The sequence below is a fragment of the Passer domesticus genome, chromosome 14 (genome assembly GCF_036417665.1).
Source record: "Passer domesticus isolate bPasDom1 chromosome 14, bPasDom1.hap1, whole genome shotgun sequence".
NCBI lineage: Eukaryota > Metazoa > Chordata > Aves > Passeriformes > Passeridae > Passer > Passer domesticus.
The window spans coordinates 13,043,653-13,071,239 of NC_087487.1; the positions used below are offsets into that span (position 1 = coordinate 13,043,653).

The following is a 27,587-nucleotide window of genomic DNA, read 5'->3' on the forward strand; positions in this document are numbered from 1 at the left end:
CCTCCCGCCGCTGTGCCGTGGCCGAAAGATGGCGGCGGCCATGGCATGAACGGGACCCGGCGCGGCCCCAGCGGTGAGAGCGGCCGAAACCTCTCCCCGGTCCTAAATCAGCGCGGAGACCACCGCGGCCCCCGGTTCCCCGTGTCCCTTTATCCCTCGGGCCAGCGGGAGAGTATCTGGGATCCCGGATACCTTTGGCGGGCGGACCCTCAGCTGTCCCCGGGCTTCCCTGGAGCTCAGTCCCTCCTCAGCCTGGGGGACCGAAGCTCCTCGCTTCCCTCTCGGCAGGTGGGCCCGGACACATCGCGGGTGATCCCTCCTGTGCCCCCTCGCCCCAGCTCCCTCCGTTGTTTCCAAGCTGCGCCCTGTGCCTGCTGCTTGTCATGTCTGCATTTATCCCTGCAGACATAGGCTTCCTGGTGGGTGGAGGCTCCGTTTATTCCCTTGGTGTCCAGCTGTGCCTGTGCCCCTTCCTGGCTCCCTCCTTCACCTCCTTGTTCTGTGTCTCTGTTCAGCAGGCAGGACTGCCCTGGAGGCATCTCTGCACTGCCCTCGTTTTCCTGGTGCGTTTTCCTGCTGCCTTGCACTGAGATTTTTCTTCCAGTTCCTCCCCCATGTCCTCCTGTGTTATTCCCCCCTCCCTCTGTCCCTCTTAGCCAGCCCCCTGTGCTGGGTCTCCATGTGAGCAGGTTCCCCGTAACCTGAATTCCCCCCATCACAGGGCATGTGTGCTGTCCCCGCAGGATGAGGATGCAGTAGAGCCCTGACCGTGCTGTCCCCGCAGGATGAGGATGCAGTAGAGCCCTGACCGTGCTGTCCCCGCAGGATGAGGATGCAGTAGAGCCCTGACCGTGCTCTCCCCGCAGGATGAGGATGCAGTAGAGCCCTGACCATGGACCATGAGGCCCCCACGATCAGGCCCCGGCGCATCCAGAACCAGAACGTCATCCACCGCCTGGAGCGCCGCCGCATCAGCTCGGGCAAGGCGGGCACCCACTGGCACCAGGTGCGCGTCTTCCACCAGAACGTCTTCCCCAACTTCACCGTGGTCAACGTGGAGAAGCCGCCCTGCTTCCTGCGCAAGTTCTCCCCCGACGGCCGCTACTTCATCGCCTTCTCCTCCGACCAGACCTCGCTGGAGATCTACGAGTACCAGGGCTGCCAGGCGGCCGAGGACCTCCTGCAGGGCTACGAGGGGGAGATCCTGGCCAACGGCAACGACCAGCGGTCCGTCAACATCCGCGGGCGGCTCTTCGAGCGCTTCTTCGTGCTGCTGCACATCACCAACGTGGCCTCCAACGGGGAGCACCTGAACCGCGAGTGCAGCCTGTTCACGGACGACTGCCGCTACGTGATCGTGGGCTCGGCCGCCTACCTGCCCGAGGAGCCGCACCCGCCCTTCTTCGAGGTGTACCGCAACAGCGAGTCCGTGACCCCCAACCCGCGCTCCCCGCTGGAGGACTACTCGCTGCACATCATCGACCTGCACACGGGCAGGCTGTGCGACACGCGCGCCTTCAAGTGCGACAAGGTCATCCTGTCGCACAACCAGGGGCTGTACCTGTACAAGAACATCCTGGCCATCCTCTCCGTGCAGCAGCAGACCATTCACGTCTTCCAGGTGACGCCCGAGGGGACGTTCATCGACGTGAGGACCATCGGCCGCTTCTGCTACGAGGATGACCTGCTGACCCTGTCTGCCGTGTACCCCGAGGTGCAGCGGGACACGCAGACGGGAATGGCCAACCCTTACAAGGAGCCCTTCATCAACTCCCTGAAGCACAGGCTGCTGGTGTACCTGTGGAGAAGGGCCGAGCAGGATGGCAGCGCTATAGCAAAAAGGAGGTTCTTCCAGTACTTTGACCAGCTGAGGCAGCTCCGCATGTGGAAGATGCAGCTCTTGGATGAGAACCACCTGTTTATCAAGTACACAAGTGAGGACGTGGTCACGCTGCGGGTCACAGATCCTTCCCAGGTATAGAATCACAGAATGGCTTGGCCTGGAAGGGGCCTTAAACATCATCTAGTTCTAGCTGCCCTGCTAGGGGTCCACTAGACCAGGTGGCTCAGATGCTGCCTCCCTCTTCAGGCTGCTCGTTGCTTTGGGACAAGTGCTCAAGCATTACAGTGCTGTGAGCTGCTCCTTAATGAGCCTGTAGAGGTTATTTAGGATCCCTAGTACCTGAGTCTTTTTTGATGCTTCTGATATTGAATAACTCCTGTATCTTCTGTTTTCTTAATTTCATTGCTTCCTTCCTTCTCACCTGCAAAATGAGAAAGATCTGATGTGTTAGCAAGTTCCTTTCTCCAAGGATTGTTCCTCATGCTCACAGATCCTCCTCAATCCTCTTTCCCTCCCCAAATCCCCAAATGAATTTAATTTTAGCTGATATTTTATATAGTCCATTTAAATTGCAGAGGTAGTCTCTCCCTTTTCTCATGTATCTTCAAGCATGTTTTTCAAATATAATAGTCTTCATTTTCCCTGGTACAATTACCATTTCTGCTCTGCCTACGTACTTAGTCTTTCAAGCTTCAGTAAGAGGTAGTATTTATCATCTCTCTAAATTGGAGTAGCAGCTTTTAGATCAGGCTAATGGGCCAATTGCTTCTCTTTTCAATTTATTACTAAAGAAGTAGAATTAGAGCAAATGTAGCTCAGTCAGTGCTGGGTCCCTCCAGATGTTTCACAACCCTGCATGTTGATCATCTCCTTTTACTGCTTTTAGAGTGGTTGGTCATGTTTTGAGCCCTGTGAACCTAAGAGAATTTTTAAGCTAATTTTTATTCCTTTAATCAGCTTGGTTTTATTCTGTTTAAAGTATTTAGCAAGAATTTGTGATAAATCCAGTGCAGCATGTAGGTCTGATTCCAGAGGTTTATTTTCTCTCATGCACTTCTCTTCCCCACATCTTTGCCAGGACTTAGGTCCTAGAAGAAATAAACAGTTCTTGTGTTGCCTTGGTCTGGTTCTTCCTGGGAGATGACTCTGGTTTGTTTTGTTTTATTTTCCTCTTCTGCGGTGTTTGTCTGGGGGAGTTGCTTTGGGAGGAAATAGGTAAGGCTTTATCTAATCCCTGTTGATTGGTGTAAAGCTGAATGTCTGTCTCAGAAATATGAAGGCTCTGTGGAAGTGATCTGCAGGGTTCTGCTCGTTGCTGGTGTCTGGAATGAGCTCCTGGCCCTGATGTAAATGTTTGTGGCTGGCTCAGCTCTGCACTCTGCTGTGGTTAGTAGGGTTTAGTGCCTGGTTTGCTGCAGGGAGCTCTCGACTCTTCAGCCCAGGGTTACTTTAAGATGCAGTTTGTGGTTTGTTTGCAGTGTGCCTCAGGCGCTGAGTTTTGTGCTGGGGGAAAAGTGTCTCATTTCTCAGTTCTTCCAGAGATAATTCCAGATGTGGAGCAGTCTCCACAGACCTGTCTGAATGTAGATGTTGTATTAGGCCTTCCTGAATAAGACTTGGCTCACAAAATAACTACAGCTCCCATTTTTCTTCAGTCTGTCAGACGAGGAACATGAGGATTCATCCAGTTTCAGGATCCTTTCTCCCCTCTGGCTTCTCTGCCAAGAAGGTTGAGGAGTTGCTGTTCATGGCTGTGGGTTGTGTGGTTTTTGTAACTGTATCCTTTGAGATCTTTAAGAGTGTGCTCTGCATAGGTAGCTTGGGGGGTTGTTGCTGCTCTTGGCTTGTGTAGATAGGCTTGACAGCATTGCTGTGTGGTTTTTGTGGCACTCAGCTGCTGCCTCCCATGCTGTGATGATCTTTGGGTGGTGTTACGGGCGCTGCAAAAGCAGTGAGGGTTTCCCTGCTCAGGGACATCCTGTAGATGTGTCTCTGTGTAAACCTGGCAAGGGACCTTTTTTATTTAAAATTGGAGGATACTCCCTGCAGTCTTCAGTGATTTAAATAGTTTTTCCTTCTGCTGTCTTCTCTTATTTTCTCTCTGCTCCAACCCTTTATTTCAGAAGGGCTTCCTTTTCCTCAGGCAGTAGTCTAGTGAGTAACCTCATCTTGTGTGTTTCATTTGGACATGTGGGGGCTGGATTTTATTATCATAGTTTATTTTGGGCTGTAAAACAAACAAACCTTGTGATATTTGCAGGTGGGTGGGGTGGGCAGAGTGCCTGCCATCATCCCTGAGCATTGTTTGGGGGCAGGAGGTGAAGCATTTAGGAATTGCCTCTGTTGACAGAAGATTTAACCAGATGCCATGGGAATTAGTTCCCTTTGAAGAAGGGGACAGGTTCTTACTTTGGGGTGCCAGCACTCCTGTCTCTAATGAAAGCTACTTTTAATAACCAGTAATTAAATATGCCCTTTCCCAATGGGATGGGAATGTCATCTCCCTTTGATGTAGCTGCACTGACACAATATCACCTTTTTTCCCAATTTCTTGCTCATTCATTGCCATTGCTAGTCCACAGCATGGTACAAAGGCCATCTTGCATGAGAATGTCAGCATTAAGAAGTCACCAGTGCCTTTCAGATTTTAATTTCTGTGTTTGCAGGGTACTTGGAGGGCACAGCTTTTTGTGGACAGTGATGTAGTGCACAGTAGGTAAAAAGGCTCATCTCTGTGTGATACAGATATTAAGAAGGGGAAGAAAATAATATATCTATGCAGAAGTAAAAATAATTTAAGGCCAGCTAGCATTGGATCTGAAGTAATTTGTTCAGCAGGAATGAAAATTAAATTTGGCACTTGAGTAAGTGTTTTGGGTTTGGTGGAGGACAGAGAAGAAGAGAAAATAGTATGGTTGCATCTAGTTTGAGTTGAAAAATTGGAAGCCCATTAAGTTTTCTTAAATAATCACAGCTGAAAGTTGGATAATTGGCTACATGTTGAGGCATTCCAACAGGAGAGTGGATTAGTGTGAGGATGTAGGATTCTCCTGTGCTGTGGAGAAATTTGGATAGGGTCTGTGGTGTGATGTGGGGAGAAGGAAGGGACAGCTTCCCCACCTGTGCTCTCCTGGGTAACCTCTGCCTCTCTCCCCAGCCCTCGTTCTTCGTCGTGTACAACATGGTGACCACAGAGGTCATTGCTGTGTTTGAGAACACATCTGATGAGCTGCTGGAGCTGTTTGAGAACTTCTGTGACCTCTTCAGGAATGCCACCCTGCACAGTGAGGCTGTCCAGTTCCCCTGCTCAGCTTCCAGCAACAACTTTGCGAGGCAGATCCAGCGCCGGTGAGCCATTCGGAGCATGCTTTATTCCGTATAGACACGCGCTCAGCCCCGACTGCTGAAGGCCAGTATCAAATACCAACCCTGAGAAAACCAGTTCCTTTGGCCCCCTTTGCCAGGTGGTGCAAGGGTCAGGACTATACATAGTTCATCTTGCAGCCTGATGCATCTGATTTTATATTCCACAGCGTTTACCTTGTTAGAGGAAGGAACAAAGCAGTTGCAAACTGCTGCTTAGAAGAAAGGAAAGGAATTTTGAGAGAAAGATGTTTCTGTCTCTCCTTGAGCAGTAACTGTTTTGGAGGTTATTAAAGTGTTATTGCCCAGTAGCTTTGGTCCCTGAAGATATGATTTGTCAAGGAGCTAGTATGAGTGTGTTTTGCCAAGTGACATTCTCTGAATTTAGCGTGTACCAAACTGTGTTCTGTAGCATTTCCTCAACATCAGTCACCAGCTCGTGGTTCTCATCACTGTACTTGGAGAAGGGAAACTCATCTGCTTACATCTGTTGTGAAAGCTGAACAAAATACCAAAATAACATGGGTTTCTAGAATATGCTTTAACAGTCAGATGTGATTTTAATGAGGCAGAGTGTGTTATTTCTCTAGGAAAATTTTGTTGTGACTCAGGGTGTTTTGTTCTTCCAGTGACTTGTTTCTCCTCCTCCAAAGTGCTTGCCATCCACTTATGGGCATCAAGCTTCTGTTGACTTTAGGCTGATGTCATACAAGTCTGATGAAATTGACTATGTCTGTAACTTTCTAGAGCAACCTGTCAGGAAATCCATAGTGCTTAATGGGAGAGAGAGTGAGAGAACTCATTGAAGACTCATGAAGAACAACTTCTGCCTTTTGTTAAAGTAAAAAGGAGAGTCTTTCCATCCCCTTGCTACAAGGGCCTGTAACAGGAGTGTTGTAACTTCCACAGCAAACTACCATAAAGCATAGTCCACAGTGAGCTGGCTTCTGGATGAGTGTTTACCTTCCTTATTGTCCCTGCAGTTGATCTGACTGTTCTTGCACATGTAAGCTTCAAATTTTACTTGGAAGGAGAAATCCAGTTTGTGTTAATCTCTCCACCAGGAAGAACTTTCAGCTCACTGTAGTTTCTGGAGAGCTTTATGCTCCTCATCAAGGTCCTTCTTCATCTAAGGTTTCTCCCTTTATGCATTTAAAACAATGGGTGGAGAGAGGATTGTCAAGTCAACGTTAAGGGTCAGCAGTTACTGTGAAAGCCCCCTGGCTTTTGCTTATGCTGTTTCCAGGCTTTGTGGTAAAGCTTGGATTGACTGATAAACTGCTAATCCATCTCTCCCTGTTTCTGATCCTGTTCATTTCCTGTACTGCAGAGCAGCTGGGTCTAGATGTTGTGGGTAGGCACATTCTTATCCTTCTGTCACTCTGGACATTCTGAGTGAGACAGTAATGATAAGGGAGGATGAAAAGGTTAGCAGAACTGGTTGATGTTTGAATCACTGTGATACATCTTTGGAAATGAGCTCTTTTAGTTTTTACACTGCAGCTGTTTTCTTTCCCTGTCAGTTTACCTGCTTAGTTTGTTTAAGATGTGCTGTTCAGCCGTGGCCTTTGTGAACAAAAGGTGTCTCTTGGTTTGCTGCAGGTTCAAAGACACGATTGTGAACGCCAAGTACGGAGGGCACACGGAGGCCGTGCGGCGGCTGCTGGGGCAGCTCCCCATCAGCGCCCAGTCCTACAGCGGCAGCCCCTACCTCGACCTGTCCCTTTTCAGCTACGATGACAAGTGGGTGTCAGTCATGGAGCGGCCCAAGACCTGTGGTGATCACCCCATAAGGTATGGGGAGCTGTATGTGAGGAGAGAGTGCAAGGAGTCGCTGTAAATCACCTCTGCCACGGGGGATCACGTGTGCAGAAAAGGGAGTAGATGGAAGCCTTTTTCGTAGGAAATTCTTTCACCAGGGGATTTATTTCACAAAACTTGGCCCCTCTCCTTTACAGTAATGTGGATGTGTGGGAGGGCTCTTCATGTTTCCTTGCTGAGCTGCTCTGGGGAAGGTTTGGGTGGTGAAGTCTCAGCCTTTTCCATATGAATGGTCTTGTTCCTCCTCCTCTTCTTGCAGTGCTGCCGTTGTGTTTGGGTTGCAAAGTGATACAGCTCTGATGTCTGCTTTCCTATGCTGGAAGGATCCTCTCTGAGCATGTGGGTTTAGTTGGCAAGGATTGTCTGGTTTGTCCTGTGAATAAAATAGTATCTGGGCTAGGTGTTACTCAGAAAGCTTGTGGTATTGACTGAGCTGTTTTCAGACTTCCCTTGTTTACTGTTCTCACCCTGGGAGCTGTACTCCTTGTCATACTCCCTTCTCTCTCTGATCTGCAGGAAATTCCTGTCTGTAGTAGGAATTTTAGCCAGGTGTCAGGGCCATTCTGTGCCTCTTCCGTCTGAGTCTCCAATGCTGCCAGAGGGAGTAAGTCTGAGCTTGAAAATAAGGAGGTTTGCAATGCTTCTTAAAGAAATATCAGGACTGTTTATTTCTTTTTGTTGGCTGCAACCATGGCTGCAAGAGTTAGTGGTTAAAAATCCAGCATCTGCAGCTTGACAGGCTCAAAGAGCTCGAGTTACCCAGGCAGAATAGTCTTTCTGCTCCTAGTACTGCAGAAGCAAACCTATGCTCTGAAAACAAAGAGAGCCTTCAGTGCCTGAGTGCTTTGTTTAGTGACTGCACACATGATGGGGGCTCAGTAGCCTAGGGAGATCATTCTGGATCGCTTCCCAACTTTATTTTCATCAATGCATTCTCAAAAAGTGGTTTCATATCTCCCCTGGCCCTGACTCAGGTGGCGGGGAACTTGTGATTATTCCTGCGCTCTCAATTCCCAAATTATGTATATTTAATTGATTCTTCTGCCTGTATGATTTGGTTTGATCTCCAGCTTCCATGTTATCTGCAAAGAAAGCCTGCCCTTTTCCCCCTTGTCATGCTTGACGTTGGGAAAACTTGCAGGGTGGCAGTTGTCTGCCAGCGCCAACCTGCGCCGGGCTCCCGCGGACAAAAGGCAGCAGAACCGCAGTCATGTGCTGCGGTGGAGCCTTTGTAGTAAACAAAGCCAAGTGCCACCTTCCCTCCCTCCCCTGAGCAAACCAGCGTTTCAGAGCCAGAGCTTTTAAAGCTCAAAGCTGTGCAGAGTCAATTAGGACTTGAATAGAGCCTCGGAGCAGTGGGGCTCCTGGTTTTTGGAAAGTAAGCAGAAGATGAGGCGCTAACCTTAACCATTCAGTAGCTGAAATAGTGCTGCTGTGGTTCTCACATGCAAAACAAAGGGATTAATAAAATAATGCCAGCTGCCTGTTGGGGTTAGAGGGCTTGGAAATGAGGAACCATAGGATCTGTAATGTAAGTCCTGTAATTGTCTGGAATGGAAAACCCTTCAATAGCTAAGGTTGTTATAATCTGTGTGCAGTTTCCTGGCACGATGTGTACGCTAGGAAGGCTTCCAGACCTTTTCCTCATCAATTCAATATTTCTGTGCACTGCGTTCTTTTAACCCTTAGTACTTTTCTGCATCCCAGAAGGTTCAATTCTGCCTACTTAAGAGACCAGTGGTTGTTTGCTGTTAGGTGGGAAGGACTTTAGGTTCCCCATCACCACCGCCTTCCAGTCTCTTTTCAGGAGGCCTGAAGAGATATTCAATGGGTGAAATGATGGCACTTGAGGGAAGAGGCTCTAACACAGCTCTACCTATAGCAGGGGGTCTCTAAAATCCATCTAGATGGCTAATAAGGAGCCATTTAACCAAAGAATTGGTCTGCAGATAAATCTTCCATTTCCCTACGGTTTGAAAAGGCTGGTCTTGCTGTTTCTGTTGACATACAATTTTATATTGCAGTGCCTAATTTATCCCCAGAATGAGAGCCCATGGAAATGGCCTCTGATTGCAGAGCACTTTTAAAAATACATTTAAAAATACCAAACTGAGCACATCTTTAAGATTACAGGGAGCTTCATCTTGAGTAGTAAATTGTTGTGAATTGGGGGAGAGAGGAACAGATGGGGGACTGTGCTTTATTTAAAGAATGACCCTCTGCATACCCAGCCTTGTGTAGGAGGGAAAGGGCTTTTTGAAAAGCCAAATACCAAGATTGTGACTCTCTTGCTGGGTTCTTGTGTGCAATTTTCAGGCAGGGCTGGCTGGCACTTTGATTCAGAGGAAGGGAGAGGAGAGTGGCCCTCCAGGAAGAACATGAGGTTCTCAATAGGCTGTGTTGTTAAAATGTGGAGTATGTCTGCTCCTGAAACAGCATCGCTGGTATCTGTCATCATCCGTTCTTCCAGGCTGAGAGCTGAGTGCATCGTATTGCTGGCAGGGGGGAGATGTGCTCAGACATTAAAAGCATTCTTGGAGTTAAAATCAGAGGAAAATGCAAAATACCCGCATGCACTAAGTGTTGGTGGAAAAGAAAACAGCTGGGAGGCATAATGGCAATTCTGTGCCTGAAGTTGGAAAAGGTCTAATGAAAATGGTCTAACAAACAGAGACAACTTCAGGGGGATGACTTGAGTTAGAGCCCAGCTACTTGGTGAAGGTATCACATCCAGAAACCTCCAGCACTACATCCCAGAAGCTTTCTCCAAAGTCTCAGGGAGGGTGGGATCCTCACAGAGAGTCCTGTGTTCTGACAGCAGCAGAGGACAGTGGTGTTACCTGGATTTATGTCAGTTACACAGAGTGTGCAGGGGAGGTTCAGGAAGCAAAGAGCTTCCCTGGACTCACCTGTCTCTTCAGTGCTGTTTGTCTCATCCCCCTGAAAATGTTCCCTCTGTGCTGGAGATGTGTTCCAGAGCTCACCTGTTTGGAGATGCATATGAGCTTGACCCACAGGCAGGTGTGTGCGTGACAGCAGAAAGTCATAAGGTTTTCCTTGACCTGTGTCCTTGCTGTGGTTGTTGAATCCAATTCATCGGGTACCTCCTGCACAGCCTGTCTCATTAATGCTTTATTGGTGGCAGTCAAAAATGAATTGCAAAGCCTTGCTTCAGCTGTACACTACAGCATGGCACCCTTGAGCAGGGTTGCGGCGACTTCCTTCACTGAGCAGGCACAAGGACAGCAGTGTAAAGCCTTCACTGGCAGTACCACGAGGAGGAAAGGGTGGCCTGACACTCTCAGTGAAGGCCATTGCTAAGGGAAGGGAGCTCAGTTCTGTGCAGTATATCTGCCTTAGGGATCAAGGGGAGCAGCTTGCATTAAGAGAGGATGGAGAGCCAGCACTGAACCGAACTGACTCCCTCTTGTGAAGTCAGCTTTGTCCCTCAAAGTGACAGGCAGAGTTTTCTCATTGCTAGTAATAAAATAAAAGTGATGTTTTTCTAGACAGTGGAAAACAACTACCCTGAGAGGGACTTCCCTGCGAAGCCAAGAGCCAGGCACCCAGCTAAGGACCTTCTGCTCCTCAGGGAGCACCAGAGCTCGAACAAGGCGCTTGTCTCTGCGTGCAAAGAGCGCAGATGGCAAAGTCAATAGTCGGGAACAGCCGTAATTGCCTTTCTCTTCCTTTCAGATTTTACGCTCGTGACTCTGGCCTGCTGAAGTTTGAGATCCAGGCAGGCCTCCTGGGGCGCCCCATCAATCACACGGTGCGGCGCCTGGTGGCCTTCACCTTCCACCCCTTCGAGCCCTTCGCCATCTCGGTGCAGCGCACCAACGCCGAGTACGTCGTCAACTTCCACATGAGGCACAGCTGCACCTAGAGGCACTCGGGGCTGCTCTCCTTGGTGCTGGGCCTCTGCCACGGGTGCACCAAAGCCAGGCCCTCACCCCTCTGGGAAACCAAACCATTGCTCGTGGAAAGAAGCCTCATCTGGGAGCTCCTACCAGCAGCATCTTGCAAGGCGCTCAAGCTCAGCTGTGGAAAGCTGATCCACCCCAGTTATGGGGGCGGGGGGGGGCTTCTTCTGACCCTGTTTGTACTGTGGAGATCCCCCTGCTGTCCTTCCCTGCTCCTGTTGATGAACAAAGCATAGCTGAGGTTAATTTCCTGGTTTCTCCGGCATGGCTGTTTCCTGTCCTGCTTGGGTCTTAGGATGGCAGAGGTGGAGTGTTGCATCACACTTGTGGAGCACTCCCTTCTGCACTGGTGCTCTCCTACCATGTTGGACAAATGACCTGTCACAGAGGGAAGGGATGGGAGCCATGGGGAGGGCTTGGATACAGCTACCCATTTGTTTCTTCAGAATTGCTAGGGAGATGAGATCCTGCTCTCATCCACACAATCTACTCATGTCATTTTAATATGCAAGAGGTCAGGGAAAAAAAAGGTGTGCGAAATCACTACAGTTGAGAGACATGAGGTGTGCTCCTGATCCTTATGCAAGTCACTTAATCTTTGTGCCTTAGTAAAAGCTCCTAAGTGAGAGGTGGTGCTACACCAGCAGGCCAGGGCAGCTGGTTGTGTCTGTAACACACGAGGAGGTGGGTACAGGAGGAAGATGGGTGTGGGGAGCAACAGCAGCTCCTTTGTCGTGTCAGAAGGACTCTTCAGCAGTATGGGGGTTAATCCTCATGGCCATCTGCAGGTTCTGCTGCTGAGAACATGGACACCCAGCTGCTGGCACCCTCCTGTGTGTTGGAGTACCAGCGTAGAAAATGCGTAGGATTTGCCCAGGAAGAAGGGTGGAGAGCTGAATTCATGTTCACTGCTGTGGGTGGGCAGTCTAGGGATGAGCTTGTTGACTTAGGTTGCTTATCTCTGTCTGTTTGATACACTGTTCTCTGTGAGAACCCAGATGCTGTTTCCAGGCTTCAGAGCACAGCTGGCCAGTGTGGCAGTGTTGGCTGGACCATGCTGCTGATAAATTAAGCTCCTGGGTGTAATTACCTCCCACTGTAGGCTGTTGAGAATGCTGGCCTGCCCTTCTCTCTTAAAAATTGAGGTTTTGGTTGTAGGCCAGCATTTGGGAGTTTTTATATGAGAGCTGGTTTATGACTGCTGCCAGGCAGCACAACCATCCCAGCATCACCATGTGCTCCATCAGAAGCCTGTTCTTGTCCCATTCCTTTAGGAGGTACAGTGGGGGCAATAGAAAATTGGTGCTAATACACAGGAGACCCTCTCCGTTAAAGGACCCTGTGGGTGTCTTAATTGGACCAAAATGAGCTGAGGGTGATGTGCTGTGGCCACCTGCCTGTGAAGAGGAGTGTTGGAGTCATGCATTCATTTTGCTGGTGATGTATGGGAGAAGGGCTGCGTGGGTGGGGGGGCCTGCTCATGGTATGAGTGGTGGACCTCAAAGTTAAGGGTGTCCTGGGGTCCTTGAATCAGCCTTTGCTCTCTGCCTCACTGTACTTCTCTCCTGGCCTTGCTATACATTATTTCTAGGCAAGACATTGCATTTCACTGCTCTTTTCCTGGTGTTTGCACTGTTGGTGTCTCAGGTCTGTCAGGAGTGCCGGCGGGTCAGGAGACTGCTAACAGAGGAGGTGTCAGTGCTTTAGCTGCAGGTTCCTCTCATCTAATAACACTATTTGTCAAGGTTTTAGGGTTTTATCCTGTGATCTGTTCCTCAAACATTCAATTAAAGCTCCAAGTGGAGAATCGTTTGCACACTGTAGATCATGGATTTACCTCCCTCTGCACCACTCTCACAGCTGTTCGCACTTCAGTATGAGACTTTTTTTTCCCCCCCAAGCTTCCAGCTGCTCCATCTGAGACTCTGTTTACTCCTTGGTGTCACAGCCTCAGGAAGTCAGTGCTTACTAAATTAGCTGTCAGATCTCCATTGAGACTCTTTTTTCAGTGGCAAAAATATAAACATCAGCATTTCTGTAGTAGGGGCTTTTGCCAAATTCAGGCTTCCCTCTGTGAAGCAGAGTGTGGCATGGATTGCTGGACTTGGGGCTGAGAAAGAGATCTGTTCTTAGCTCTGCTATTAAATTCTGAGGCTGGGGGCAAAGCTCTTCCTTCTCCAGCTGGTGTTTTCTTCTCTGTAAATGAGGCCAAAAACATATTTTCAGCTTTTGTAAAACACTTTGAGATTCATGGATAAAAAGTGCTGGATAAGTGCTAAGTATTTTCTTATTATGTTTGCAGACAAACTGATCATACTGGGTACTAATTGCCTTGGAGTAGCATAGCAGATCCTCTGGTCTTGGCTGCTGCATTTTATATCAACAACAGAGTTAATTTTGTTACAGAAATGTATGGAAAGAAAAGTCTCTCATGCTTGAAATTTTGATGCTCTTATTTAAGAAACAAAAAGTGTATGTGGTGGGGAGGGTGGGAGAAAAGGGGAGATATTTTCTACCTGATATTTTTCCTAGGTTAGGGTAAAGATTTGTAAGCAACACCAGAAAAAACTTAATAAACAGAATTTGCTTTAAAAGTCTGATTTATTGTCTTTGTCTTCTAAAAAGCTGAATTGTAGAGATGGGAATTCCTTCGCTAAGAAGAGATGGCAGGAAGATGCTGCCTCTTCCTGGCACTTGGAGTACAAGTGTCCTTAAGAATGTTCCCACCTGAGGCATTTCTGTAGTCCCTACAGATTTCTCAGATTCTTGTCTACAGGAACTAATGCTGGGAGAGGAATTCTTGATTACATTTTCCCCTTTGCTTATTATTACTAGCCCAGCTTGTACTCATGGACTCTTCCTTTATTCCATTTTCAGCATTTATCTAATCTGTTGGTCATTTTCTGCACGATCAAGGGATGAAAGCTTGTTGTGGTTTAACCCCAGCTGGCAGCTCACTCCCTCATCAGTGGGATTGTGGAGGGAATCAGGAGAGTAAAAGTGAGAAGACTGGTGGGTTGAGATAAAACACTGATTAATGGGTAAAGCAAAAGCCACATGCAAGCAAAGCAAAACAAGGAATTAATTCCCACTTCACATGGTCTGGCAGGTGTTTAGCTATCTCCAGAAAAGCAGGGCCCCATCCTCTGTAGCTGCCCCAGCCAAAACCAGCACAAAGCTGAACACACCTTGCTTGGCAGAGCAGCTGTCCACTGCTCTTAGGTTGTGCTGGGACACTCAGATTTTCCATGTGCTGCTCCCTGCCTCTTTGCAGAGCAATCTGGCTGAGAACTCTGCAGCATCCCTGTTTGTGTTAGTTCCTCTAACCGTCTGCATCTTGAGCATGAAAGTGATTTTCCTTTGAACCTTTCCTCCATTTCTCAGATGCTTTCCTGTGCAAACCTTGAGCACACCAGAAAGCTCTTGAGCCCGTGGCTTTTCAGATAGGCACTAAGTGAGGAGGAGATGCTTGAGCTGGAAACCGTGTTTGACTGGCAGCGAAATCCCATCTTTTGTTATTTCTTGTGCTGCCTTTGCTTTAAGAAAATAAAAGTAGTGGAAGCAGGACAGCTGCATTATTTCTTGTATAAATGGCATTAGACTGCAAGGCACAGAAATCCCATTAGAGTCAAAGGTATGGATAGGTTTAAGATGTGTCCCTACTAAAGACCCATCAATTAACCTTCCAGTGCTCATGGCTGGCCCTGATTAAGCTGCCTGTGTGTACTGAAAGGACCTTCCTTTTGCTCAGGTGCTGCATCTATTAAGCTCTTCCCTTGGTCATTTTGACCCAGCTAGAAGAATCAGATTTCTGATGCTTTAAGAAATCCCTTTGTTTTTCTTCTTTATGATTGGTCTTGCTGCTTTTCTGCCGGCTTTTCCTGCAAGGATCTCTTAGGGCAGTGGGCAGAGAGATGGTAAAGGCACAGCAATGAGACATGTGACCCTCTCACAGCTGTTGTCCTATTGGGAGCCTTGATCAGATAGGTACATGCTGCAGAGCAAATGGATATCCTATGGACAATGGAACAGGATTTTGTGGGTTTACTTCATCCTTGCTATGCAAGCTTCAGAGTCTGTGTCCTTGATGTGCCTGAGTCTTGTGCTTCCTTGTCTTATTACATGGTTATAAAAGCTTTTCTGATAAAATAATCCTGTGGAGGAGGGAATGATGAAATGGCTTATTATTTTTAATTGTTTTCCTTGCTCCCCACCTTTCTGCTTGGCACCAGCCTTACCTCCATGCACCTTTGACTCCCTCACCCAGGGTTAGGGTTCCAAAAACCACAAAGCCCAGAGCTCCAAGCACAGTGCAGCTACAAAAGGCATGCCAAGGGGAACACAGAACTGCCAAAACATTGCTTCCTCCACGGCTTTCTCCTTTGACCCAGCCTTAGCCCAAGGCTGCAGTGTGCCTGGAGCTCTGGGCTTTGTGGTTTTCGGAACCCTAACCCTAATCCTAGACAGTAAAAGCAGCCTTGGGCTAAGCCTGGTTGAAAGGAGAAAGCTGTGGAGGAATCCATGTTGTGGCAGTTCTGTGCTCCCCTTGGGAACTGTCCCAGTGCCTGACTGGGCAGCAGTTTCTGGTCACCTTGGATGGGGCAGGTGAGGGTGCCCTGGCGGCGCTGACATCAGCCCTGGGCTGGAGCCCTGGGGCTGCTGGAGCTGGGATGTGTGGGACCAGTTGCTTAAGGGGCTTGGAGGGGTGAGAACCAGGCAGGTGGCCGGGAAGCCCTGCCAGGGCCATCTGGCTGCTGTTGGATGTGATTTTAGGGTGTTGTTAAGAGCGGTGGGCAGCGCTGCATCCCTGCGAGTGCCTGCTCGCTGCCGCTGAGCTGGTCATTTGATAGCTCCTCGGCGCTCCTCGGAGGCCTAAAATGGAGCAGTGCCGGATTAGATGTACCCGGTGCCCTTGGTGAGCTCCGCGGAGATACGATCCTCGATCCTCGCCCTCCCGCCTCCGACCTGCTGGCGCCCAGTGCCGTCGCCACAGCAACGGGGAGCAGCAGCCCATCCGCATGGAAACGGCCTTGCTGTGCCCGCCAGCCGCCTGCGGAGAGCTGTTCAAATGGCCAGCCCCGAAAGGTGAGGGGCACCAGCACCTCTGTGCCGACCAGCAGGCAGCCTTGGCCCGAGCTGCGGGGCTGCACACACGCCCTGTGGGTTACTGCAGTGCTGGCACTGTCCCTGCGTGTGGGACTCCCTTCCCAAGGTGCTGGCACTGCCCCCAGTGCAGAGCCAGCACGTGCTCCCTTGTCTCTGACCGTGATGGATAATTTTCATTGCTGCTGCCCTATTTTTTTGGGGCTGGTCCTGAAGTCAGGGTAAGGTCCAGATTATCTGCGCTGATACCTGCAGCAGCGTAGGTAGGTCACTGGTTCACCCCTGACTGGTTAGTACTTAATGCTTGTAAAATCCCTCTTTGTGAGGAAAAAGGAGCAACTGGCAGCTAAACAGGGTCTCCTGTAACATAGGACAGGCAAATGTCATCTCGACAGCATGATTGTGCAGTGCAGCCTGTCTGGCTTTGGGCAGCAAAGTCTGAGTTAATCTCTGCTCATCCTGCCTCCTACCCCTTAAATCCCCCATCGGCTGCTTCCCCAGAGAGGGCTCAGGTTTGAAGGTGATGTTGGTGCTGATCTGCTGGCTCTGATAAGGGCTGGGGAGAGCAGCTCTGCTGTGCAGCTGCTTGTGGCCAAGCAGGGCTTGTTCCAGATTTACCCTGGCCCTTTGGTGACTGTGTCTCTTGGCTCCAGGATCACTTGGAAGGGGATCTCCCCAGGCAGCATCACTTCTTTGGACAGATTTTGGCAAACAGGGCTGGTTTTACAACCATGTCCAGGGACAGATTGTCCCACAGCATCTTCCTGTGCTGGAGAAAGCTGCTTTCCAGCCATCAGCCTCACTAAGAAGTCCACAGGGCTTACCAGTCTACAGTAATTTGCATTTCTTGGTCAGGTTGACCCTGGCAGGTCAGGAAATTGCTATTCCTGTGGATTTGGCAGGAGCAGAATGAAAGGCAGTGCCCAGATCTTGCCAAGGGGCTGTGTGAGAGCCTGGCTGGCAATTAGGAGAGCAAGGTCTGTGCCTGCAGGCTGGTGCATGAAGAGATGAGTCCTATTTCCCCTCACCTTGGGACCTGCAGAGGGGGCAGAGGATGGGAGACTGGTGGGTGAAATATGTCATTCTTCTGCCTGGGGCCCCAAGTTTTATTTGTTACCTGGAGCCCTGTGTGGGTGGGAAGCCTGGCCTGCTGCTGTGCAGAGGAGCCCCTTGTGCCCAATCCTTTCTCCCTTCTGCGTACTTTTTTTTAGAAAAACAAGCAGTGCGGTTGCTGCTGGAAGCAGCTTTCCCAGGCAATGGCTGTTAGGGCTCCAGAGCTGCCGAGATGTTTGGGTCCAGGTGCACAGCCTCCACTCTCAGTAGATGTGGGCACAGGACGAGGGTTATAGGCTATGGAGAAATTAGAGGACCCTGCCAAGTGGCACTAGTGCAGGGGAAGCTTGGAGAACTCAGCAGAGGAGGTGTGAGTGGTTTCAAAAAAAAACCAAATAACATCGAGGCTTGGCTCCCCTCTACATCTCCCCATGAGGACCCTGCAGTCCTGTTTTGCCATCAGTGTGGGGACTTGGATGCTCTTAGGCTTTTCATTAGTAAAACCTCTGAGCAGCTCCTGCTGCCATCGAGTACCCATTAATGCCTCTTCAGGGAGAGGAGAACATTGGGAAAGCACAAAACCAATCCGAGGGCCCTCTATCTCTTTTTGGTCTGAGAGGTCATGGGCTGAGTTTGGAGGGGAAGAGGGGCCAGGTGGGGATGCTTGGCATGAAAGCAGCACCGTGATTATCTGCCGAAGTCTGAGTGCAAAAACATAACCTGATTTGAACTGCTACTTCTTCAAAACTCCCGGGGGTGCTTTAGGGTTATAAACACCTACTCAGTGACCTTCTTTGTGCACATCTCGAGCCAGGTATTCCCACACCAGAGGGAAAGCCAGCAAAACCTGCACAGATGTCTTTAACAGCTGCAGCCGGGCTGCCGTAAGCCACCCCTGCTGCTACAGTTTATTAGCACTGCAGGGTCTGTCCCCTTCTCCCCCTCCTCCTTGCCTGCTTGTGTGTACAGTCAGCTGTTAAAGGACACTGACATCACTTTGTGGTTTAATTGAATCTCACAAAGGGATCCAAATTGGCTGCCTGACTCTTGTCACTGAGATGCTCATGGAAGAAATAGTAAATCACCAATTCAGCAGATAAAGCTGCAGCTCTGGGCAGAAGGTCCTTGTTGCTGGGGATAGGGAAGTAATTCCTCTTTGCAGAATAATACACTATTAGGGAGATGGCTGAGGGCTGTTTTTCCAGGCCACCAGGTGCCATCCCAGGTCCGAAGGAAGGGTAACCGAGTTAGACTAACTCCCCGAGGTAGTGTAGCACTCAGTAAGGGGTAAACAGACCTGAGGCAGCATTTTATCTGTAAGTCAGGAGACTGTTCTGTGTTTTACACAGGGATTTACAGGGATACAATGGAGAGAGGTCCATGTGACCATTTATTTAGAACGGAAGGCAGAATCCTAGGAAAGGCCAGGGATGAACCAGGATGAAGCTTTGCAGCCAGCAGCAATTTCTGAGATTGTTTCTCAGAAAAAAAGTCATCTTTGAGTGTAGGGAATCAAAAGTTAGGAGGGAATGGAGAGCAAAATGTCCAAAAGCAACAGGGAAGCCCAGAGGGAGAGGATATGACCCTAATGAGAGTGCTAATGCTGTGGCCATGCTACTGACAAATAAAGTAATTGCTGCTCAGGAGGAATGTGAGCCAGTAGAAAACAGCTTTCCACCCAGATGCCAAGAAAAGCAATTAGAACTCGTAAACACCAGTGGCTGACTAAAACCAGGCCCTTAATTAATAGTTTCATTTGAAGGGTAAGGAAATCGTTAAGCACTATTGGTGTCTATTAATTCCCTGCAACACAAACCACAATAGAATTTTAAGCCTTCTACTGTACAGTGTGTTCAGAAAGGAGAACGCCAGCCCTTGCTTTGTGCAGCTGTGCTCCCTCACCTCACTGACTGCCCCAGAGTCCCAGGATGTGCTGCAGGATAAACAGCTCAGACTGTGCACTAAGTTAGGACATGGTTTTGGGAGTGCTCCATCAGGGCAGGAGAGAAGGTGGATGGAAAATGTGATTTTAGTATAAAGCTGTGCAACTGAAGTACTGTGCTGGGGAGTTCAGAGTACAGGGAGCTGGGGGTCTGGAAGATCTGCATCATACTGTACAGATCCCAGCCACTGAGCCATGGAGAACAGCATCAGCCTCTTCTGTTCAGCTCAGAGGGTGCTACAGGACTGCCAGTCAAAGGAAGAAGTAGGGGTAGCTATGAGAAATAGGCAGGGCAGGGAGGGGCATAAAGCTTCCCACTGTATAGGCAGTGGTGATGCACTGGCAGACCTCGTAAAACCTTCACAAACACCCAGAAACCAAGAGTGTCTAAGAGTGGCCTTTACAGATGACACAGCCTTGATTTGAAGTGTGGGTAAGATGAAGACTTATTCTTGTTGTTTTCTGACTCTTGATTCACTTTTTACACATACTCATTCCTGAATTCCAGGAGGAGCACAGATCTCTTCACAATTTTACTTTTCAATTTATTCCACCATCTTCATGTGACTTGGGCACCTCTGCATTGGTGCAATGAACAGGCTGTGGTAGAGAACAGCACTGTTTGCTCTTCTGTGTGTTAGACAAACCTGCTGGCGCAGCCTGGTGCCCCTCCTTTGTCAGGCTGGTTGCTGTGATGGGCAGACAGCAGCCCAGCCTTGCTGTAACCACATCATACACCCCTTCCCCAGCCAGCTGACTGCATACTGAGTTCACTTGCCAGTTTATGGCTGACCTGCTATCTTCTTAAAAACCAGAATATTAAGTCCCTAGTGCAGCCGTATTTCTGGAGTGAGGGGGAAAGTCTTCTAGTGTGGCAAACATCTATGGAAGAGTCTCTCTTCCTCACTGTCAAAACTGTGACAGCTCAAGGAAGTTCCCTTTAAGATCACCTACCCTCCCTTCAAATTCAGAGTTGGACTAAAGTATATTTGTCTGAATCTTGTTTTCTCCTGTCAAATGCAACTCAACAGGCTTTTCTAAGCAGACTGATTTCTTTCAAAACCTGCTGTATGCCATTCAGCCCCATGAAGGAGGTTCACTGCCTTGTTGCTATGGTACCCTTTCTCTAAAGAGGAAGAAAATAGTTAACTATGCAATTTAAGAAACTACAGAGGAATGACAGAATGAGAAATAATAGAAAGGAAGATTCTGCATTTGCAATAGAACTGCTGGTTGCTGTTGAAATACACCATGTTTACAGGTGAAACACTTGCCCAGAGCACCTTGTATAGTGCCAGGGCTTCTCTGGCAGCAGGGATTTCAGTGAGATGCCCTTTGCTAGGCACTGTGCCTCTGCCATCCAGCAAATCAATCCTGTAGTCAGTTACTGCTTTTACCTTCCCTGCTTAATGCTCCTGACATATTTCCTTGGCAGAAATTCTGGATGGAGCTGGGACAGCAATAATACATCACAGACCCACAACAAGCTCCTGCTGCTTGTGGATACACAGAGGTACAGTTCAAGACTTATGTGCTTTGTATCTCCTTGGCAGCATTTCATTATTCCTTGGGACTACTAACCCCTGCTTGCTTTCCCCAGGACCCTGGAAAATCCAGTTTGTGGTGCACACAGCAGGGTCAAAGAGACTGCAAGCATCAAACCTGGCAAGATCCCAGCAGCCCCTTTAGAAAGTGAGGTGCTTTCCTTTGCCAAGAGCAGCGGCAGGTCAGTACAGCTCGGGTGAAACAAAGCACTGCAACAGATCTGTGCCAGGAATGGATCCAGGCTGGTGCTCTGTCAACAGGGAGAGCTGCCACTCACATGTAGCTCTGTGAGCCAGGGGGAAGGAAAGAGTTACCCCAGGCCTTGTTTCCCAATGTGAGCAGTGAGACAAAGAGGGAAGGAAGATGACCTGACCCTGTGCAGTTGTTTACTACAAATGACTACAAGGAGATTGAGATCTCTCCTTCTCCCTGACAAGAGCACTAATGGCATGGAGGGCTAGACAAGAGCCACATATGGTGGTAAGAGGAAGAGAGCAGTCAAAAGGCAGTAATAAGCCAAAATACTTCTGGGAACACAGCAGGAATGGCTGTCAAAAGACCAACATTTTAATCAACAAACTTTGTAGACAACAGGCTTCCCACTAAGGGAATACACAGATTCCTGCTTTCACCAGCAGCTTCTGCCTCCTGCATTTTCAAGGCTCAGCATGGTCTCTCCAAGCTTCCCTCAACAAGTATTTCCAGGGAGGGTGGCCTTCCAGAATCAGCCACAGAAGCAACATTCAACCCAGTCCCTGATGAACTGACGCTGAAAGCTGTGTGTCCCTTGCAGTGCCCCTCACATTCTCCTGGGTTTCCGGGGGCGGCAGCCGTTGTGGGGGACTGGGCTGTTGTCAGTGATGGAGATGATCTCCAAACCTCCCATCGTCAGCCCCTTGATGGCAGCCTGCAACGAGACAGCAGATGACAGCTATCAGCACACAGGACAGCAGAGAAGGGAAAAAGTTCAGGGCAAAACAGTTTCATCCCCCATCTGAAAATCAACTTGCTCCAATGCTTCTCATTTCTTAATTCTTAAAAATATGTAACTCATATCAGAGAACCCAGTTTAAACTTACCTGCTCTAGTTCTTTCTTGAGCATTCCCATTGATTTTCCTATTTTAGCCATAAGAAGCTCCAAATACAGCTTTTATTCTACCTCCAATGTGGAATTGCTCTAAAATTATAATGACTCTAAAAATTTATTACTGGGCACTTGGGTGAGGAATCCTTTATATCAGCTTCAGAAAAACCAAGTTAATTGAAATGAGCCTGAGTTTAGAAAACATCCATGATAGCTGAGAAAATAAAGTATGGAAAAGAATCTCCAACACCTACTTTGCGTCCTGGCCCCAGTCCTTTCACCATGACTCGCACGTGCAACACGCCCTTCCCACGTGCTTTCTGTGGAAAGAACAACTGGTTAGTGTTCTCTCTGACATAAACTCTGGCTCCCCTGGCGTCTTTCATTTTCATAGTAGTATTTAAGTAAAAATAAAGATGAGGTAGTAATGGATACAGGAGACATATATGGGGATTACTGCTGAGATGCTAAGAGCAAAGAAGGTATGGGGTATGGCCATGGCAGTTCAAGAGAACTTCTGTGCTAGACCATGAGCTCTGCACACAGAGAAAGCTCTCAAATCAAACTATCTGTGACCTAAAGCCAGAGCAAAAAAGGACATATCCATGGATACGTGACTGAAGTGGCAAGGGACTAACAGTGACTAATTCTAAGTTGTTTGCCCTTCTCTAATGTGGCGACTTCTCCCCTGTGAGCAGTGGATTCTTTCTGGAGGGTAAATGAGAAGAGCAGGCAAGCTTTAGATTTGCTGTGCAGGAGTCCACACCTCCAGGGCAAAAATTCTAGGGGCTTTCAAACTGGAAATGAAGAACTGCTGTAGAGCACAGCCCTGCTGCCACCACGTGGAGGGAGATCCTCTGGCTCTTTCTCATTGTGCTCTGATGCAATTAACGTGCTAACTACTTCAACAGTGACAGAATAAATCTGTCCAAGCACAGCTACGCAGCTATTATGAGGCTCCAATGAGCACAGAGTAATAGTGAAGATGTTCTTATATCCCTCTGAGTCAACCACAATAAGCTGTTGGCCAGCAGTGGCACCAACCTCCTCCAGCATGAAAGGCTGAAGTGAGTTCCACCTAATTTAGGGTAAGGATTTTCAGTTTAACCTTGCCTCATTCTGCTGTAATGAGGATCATGACACAGCCAGCCTTGTCTCCTCCACCTGGACACCCACATGGTTTTTTTCAGAAAGAGTTATAATAAACGACATGAAGCTGGAATGAACAGGTGCAAGAACATCACTTTCTCTGACTGGAACTGCTGGCTGGAGCTCAGTTCTGTGGCAGAGAGCAGATATAAAATATCCAGACAATAACTGCAGCTACTTCTTAGTCCCCTACGGTGCAAAACTTGAACTGCTGCTGATTCAGGGTCTACATTCCCCAAATGACTGAGAAATGTTCCCTTAGGAAAACAGGAGGCTATGCAGAGCAGTGCTAGGAAAGGACAGGCTCCAAGTTACAACCACACACTTCCAATCACAACCTGCACAGCTCAGCTCCCACTTGGGGCATTTCTAACAGCGCTTTCAAACACACTTTGTGGGATGTTTTTCCAGCACCACAGTGCTGCCTGTGAGCTGGGCTGTGCCCAGGTGCAGGGGCAGTCAGAGTCTGGAGGGGGGATGAGGGCGGGCACTCACCACTGCCGCTGCCATGGCCGCGGTCTGTGCTGCGATGGCCGTGCCCTTCTTGGCGTTCTGGAAGCCCTCAGTGCCGCAGGACGTGCGGGAGAACGGCTGGTTGTCAAAGCTCACCACCTGGATGTGTGTGCTGCGGAGGGACGGGGGCAAGGGGAAGAAGCAAGCTGGAACAAAGCTTTATTCTCCCGTTTCTCACTCACCTTACTGGCGCAACTGCAGGACTTCTGTTTCTCTTTCAAAGCATCCCGCTCAAACCCACTGCAGAGACCACCCAGTAGTGACCTGGTCATCTTACAGACCCCAGCAGAACCCTTCTGGAGAAGGTGTGCTTTATCTCACTCATCCCTTTCAGATCTACCTCTCACTCCATTTTATCTCTTCTATTAAAAGCAAATGCACAAGACACTTCTGGAACTTGAAAGAGCCTTAAGCAGTAACATATCACAGGAGCAATCACTGATGAAACACAACTGTCTCATGGAGAATATGGTAATTTTTTCAACACCTGCACAGAAATAGTGCTAGAGCAGTGGGCTGGAAGTAACCTGCTGTTAAAACTATCAGTGTCTCATTATTCATATCAGGATGTAATCAAAATATATAAAAACAATCTCACTGCTTTTAAGACACTCCAAGAACAGGTATGCTCCTTGAACACCACTGAGGTTTAAATCAGTATCATCTTCCCAGCCATGAACACACTGCCTTGGCTGTTTTCCTTTGAGCCTTTAGATCTAAATGATGGAAGGCCAAACCCCGGGTTCTAAGCTTTGATTTCACACGAGAGCAGGAACGGAGCAGCTCATTTGCTTACTTGTTGTACGTTGCTTTGATGTGAGCTATCGGGACCTCTTCATAAACCTTGCCGTCCCATCTCATGGAGTTCCTCTGCAGGATTGAAGAGCTGAGGAGCAGAGTAAGAGTTATCAGGCCTCGCTCTTTAAACATTACAAAGTTTCATTTCATATCGGGAAATAAAGAAAGAAGCGATGAAGCCTCCGAAAAGACACAAGCTGCGTTTCTGATTGAGTCAAGCGGCTCCCTCCCCTCCCTGGGCTGCAAACCCACCGAAGGCGATAAAACCTCGCAGCAAGAGGCAGATGGCAGCGCCCTCCCGGCGCGGCCTGGCCTCGGCTCTCACCTCGGCTCGGTCGCGCTCTGCTTCTCCGTCTCCTTGGCAGCCGCCCCCGCCCCGTCCTGCAGCCTCGGGGGGCCGGTGCGGAGCCCGCGGCACAGGGCGGCGGCGCGGCCCCTGAGGAGACAACGCCGGTCAGCGCTGGGGGCAGCGGGAAGCCCCCGGCGGCCGCCTCGCTGCGACAGCCCGGCCTCCCCGCTGTCCCCTCACTGTCCCCTCGCTGTCCCCCGGCTCCCCGCAGCCCGTCCCGCCCCGTCCGCTCACCCCCAGCCCAGCGCGCGGAGCCCGGCCAGCGCCATGGCCGCGCTCATGGCGGCGGCTCCGAGCCGCGGCGCGGAGCGGCGGCCGCGGAGCACGCCGGGAGCGAGGAGGGGACATGGCGGGGCATTGTGGGGCGCGCGCCATGGCGGCGGCGCCGCGGCCGCGGGCGGCGGGCAGCGCTCGCTGGGCTTGCGGCGCTCGCTGGGCTTGCAGCGCTGCCCCGCGGCGCCCCTGGAAGCTTTTCGGGGCCATGTGCCTGTTGAGGCTTCCCCGAATCACGCAGCCTCTGGAAAAGGAGGAGGAAGAAGTGGCGGCGCTCATGGAGCAGGTAGAGGGGGATGTGGGGGTGTTGGTGGGGAAATGGCGCCCTCAGGCATGAGGGGAGAGGAGCGCCAGGGCTGGTGGCCTTGCACGCACTGTGCTGGTGCTCCCCGGGTGCTCTGCGTGCGATTTGCGGCACATCTGGGGGTGGTGGTGTCCCCATGGTCACCCGTGGTGGTGGTGTCCCTGTCGCATGCTCCTGCTGCACGCAGGGACACCCTGCTCGACCTCAGGAAATTCCTATTGCCTTGCTTTTGCCGAGTTAGAAATAATTTAATTCTGCTTGCTAATACCTACAGTGCTTGTGGCTTAAGAATACTTCATGTTGCTTTTCTAGATAGAGCTGGAGAAGAGCCTGTATTCAGATCATGAAATGCGTAAGCTGGAGGAGGAGGAGCAGCTCAAGAGGAAGATGGAAAGCTCGTATGATGAGGATGAGGCTCGTGGCAAGACGGTCATCATGGCTCAAGACCTGGAGGAGAAGTGGGAGCAGAAGTTTCTGCAGTTCAAAGCTGCCCCGCGGATAACAGGTACAGCCTGGAGTTCGTGGTGGGTGAGGACACACAGTTTGTTTGCCAGAATGGAATTCAGTAGAAGGAAGGCATTTTTGGGTCTCTTTTTTTATTTGTTTTAAATAGAGTCTTGACTCTGTGGCAGCCCATGTGCAATTAACCATCTGACAGGGAAATCAGTGTTCCTGTGCTGCAAAAATGTGTGTGTACACCAGGGCAAAGTGATGAAAATAGACAAGTGAAATGCTTGGTCATTTGGTTCCCAAGCTCTGCTTAGCACTCTTGTTGAGTTTTGTGAAGGTGGAGATCCAGGCTGCTTATTATAGAGTCCTTCTGGATAGGAAAACAGCAGCTGAATCCTGCAATGACTTCTAGAGTGACTGTGAGCATTCCTGTCTAGATCTTTGTCTTATTCCATGTATCCACATTTGTGTATTGTTCCTGGGTGTGAAGCACAGAGGGCTGATAACCAAGGGGGTCAGAGCATGCTGCCAGGAGACTTTGTTTCCAGCACGTGTTGGCTTTTGGCAGATGCTGACAAACGCAACGATCGAACGTCGTTGAACAGGAAGCTGGACAGCAACCTGATGCTTCTGGTGAAACAGAAAATTGGTAACCAGGAGCTGTGGCTCCTGCCTCAAGTGGAGTGGCAGCCTGGAGAGACGCTGCGGAGCACGGCTGAGCGAGCCATGGCTACGTTTTTGGGTGTGTAGCTTGACCCTCCCTCTTGTTTGTCCCAGTGGTTTTATTCCAGTGTTCTGTCTGAGCGATATTTGCCACTGGGGGTTGGGACCTCTGGCTGCCAGCAGCAGCAGTGCCATGTCTGTCCATTATGGGCCCTTTTGGGGTATCACCAGACACTTCTGTATGTCTGGGATTGCTTTGGGCTTCTCTTTCCCTCTTGTTGCCCTGTAGTAGCTTTTGTGGCATATGGGTGATGATGGCATACACGTGTCCTTGCTTTTCACTCAAGATTGGCAAAGCTGGATACCCTCTCCTTCCCTTCCTCCCTCTCCAACTGAGAGGACTCTTTGGTCTCCAAATGAGCTGTTTTTCTCATGAGAAAAAACCAGTTTTTTCACAGTTGTCAGTATTTCTGCCAAAGAGGGAACAGTCAGTCTGAACCACACAAGGAATAGCCTATGCTGTGTTGTTGTTATGCAGGGGAGCAGTTATTGTTGCTCTGTGTTCTTATGTCTTACTCTCTTTCTCTTGCATTGCTGGCTTCTTGCAGGAGATCAGATTCAAGCCAAAGTCCTGGGGAATGCACCGTATGGGATTTACAAGTATAAATTCCCCAGGGCCATCAGAACTGAGAATAACGTGGGAGCCAAAGTCTTCTTCTACAAAGCCTTCCTCCAAAGCAGCGATTTGTCCCAGGCAAAGCCGAAGGCAGATTACCTGTGGGTCACAAAGAAGGAGCTGGGAGATTACCTGAAGTCGGAATATCTGAAAAAAGTCAATAGATTCCTCCTGGACTTGTGAGCAATGGCCTGTGCTCCAGCAGATGGGGAAGGTGTGGGATGTGGCTCCAGGGAGGAGCACGGCTGCTGCTTTGCATGGTCTGGGTGTATGAGATGTTCACTTGGGCTCTGGAGGATAATTTGCCTTATTTCCCAGTTCTCTTCACTGGCCCTGTACTGAATAAATATTAAAATCTATACTTGGAAGTGAAGCTTTCCTGAGGGAGTTCTTTGCTCTTGTTGAATTCTCCTCCTCCACCTCTTCTGGAAATGCATGTTGTGATCCTTTCCCCTCCCAAGAGTGTGGTTCCCTGGGGCTGTGGTACCCAGAAGGTTTGCTTTCCTCTCCAGGCTCCTGCCACAGGCTCAGCCTCAAAGCGTTTCTCCTTGCTGTAGCTAATGCTTATCCCTGGTACCTGCTCTCTGATAAGAGCAGCACTGAGGGGTTATCTGTGTGTCCAGGTGGGAACAGACTCTCCTGAACACCAGCCATGACAGGATGGGTTTCTGGTGAGATTTAAGCTGGGATATTCACAGCTTATTAACTTATAGCGTTAGCTGCCTCTGCCTGGA

General features: G+C 49.4%; 3 protein-coding genes across 8 annotated transcripts; 2 read left to right on the forward strand and 1 right to left on the reverse strand.

The window, feature by feature from the left end:
• Positions 1–21,931, forward strand: DET1 (DET1 partner of COP1 E3 ubiquitin ligase). Of its 6 annotated transcripts, none has more exons than XM_064388418.1 (6): positions 1–288; positions 867–1,975; positions 5,001–5,191; positions 6,809–7,000; positions 20,484–20,561; positions 20,649–21,931. In XM_064388418.1, exons 2-6 carry the CDS (start codon positions 893–895, stop codon positions 20,791–20,793), a joined length of 1,689 nt encoding a protein of 562 aa, XP_064244488.1. In that variant the 5' UTR covers positions 1–288; positions 867–892; the 3' UTR covers positions 20,794–21,931. The 6 variants fall into 6 exon arrangements, with proteins under 6 accessions (XP_064244488.1, XP_064244487.1, XP_064244486.1 ...); XM_064388417.1 differs by having other exon boundaries at positions 12–73; positions 744–1,975; XM_064388416.1 differs by having other exon boundaries at positions 13–288; positions 744–1,975.
• MRPS11 (mitochondrial ribosomal protein S11) lies at positions 21,139–24,874 on the reverse strand. The gene is made up of 6 exons (XM_064388424.1): positions 24,722–24,874; positions 24,464–24,574; positions 24,137–24,226; positions 23,323–23,452; positions 21,933–21,998; positions 21,139–21,500 (listed from the first exon to the last, which is right to left on the reverse strand). Exons 1-6 carry the CDS (start codon positions 24,766–24,768, stop codon positions 21,393–21,395), a joined length of 552 nt encoding a protein of 183 aa, XP_064244494.1. The 5' UTR covers positions 24,769–24,874; the 3' UTR covers positions 21,139–21,392.
• Positions 24,834–27,221, forward strand: MRPL46 (mitochondrial ribosomal protein L46). The gene is made up of 4 exons (XM_064388423.1): positions 24,834–25,046; positions 25,377–25,569; positions 26,083–26,256; positions 26,786–27,221. The coding sequence occupies exons 1-4, from the start codon at positions 24,834–24,836 to the stop codon at positions 27,034–27,036; spliced, it is 831 nt and encodes a 276-aa protein (XP_064244493.1). The 3' UTR covers positions 27,037–27,221.
• The last annotated feature ends 366 nt before the right edge of the window (positions 27,222–27,587 follow it).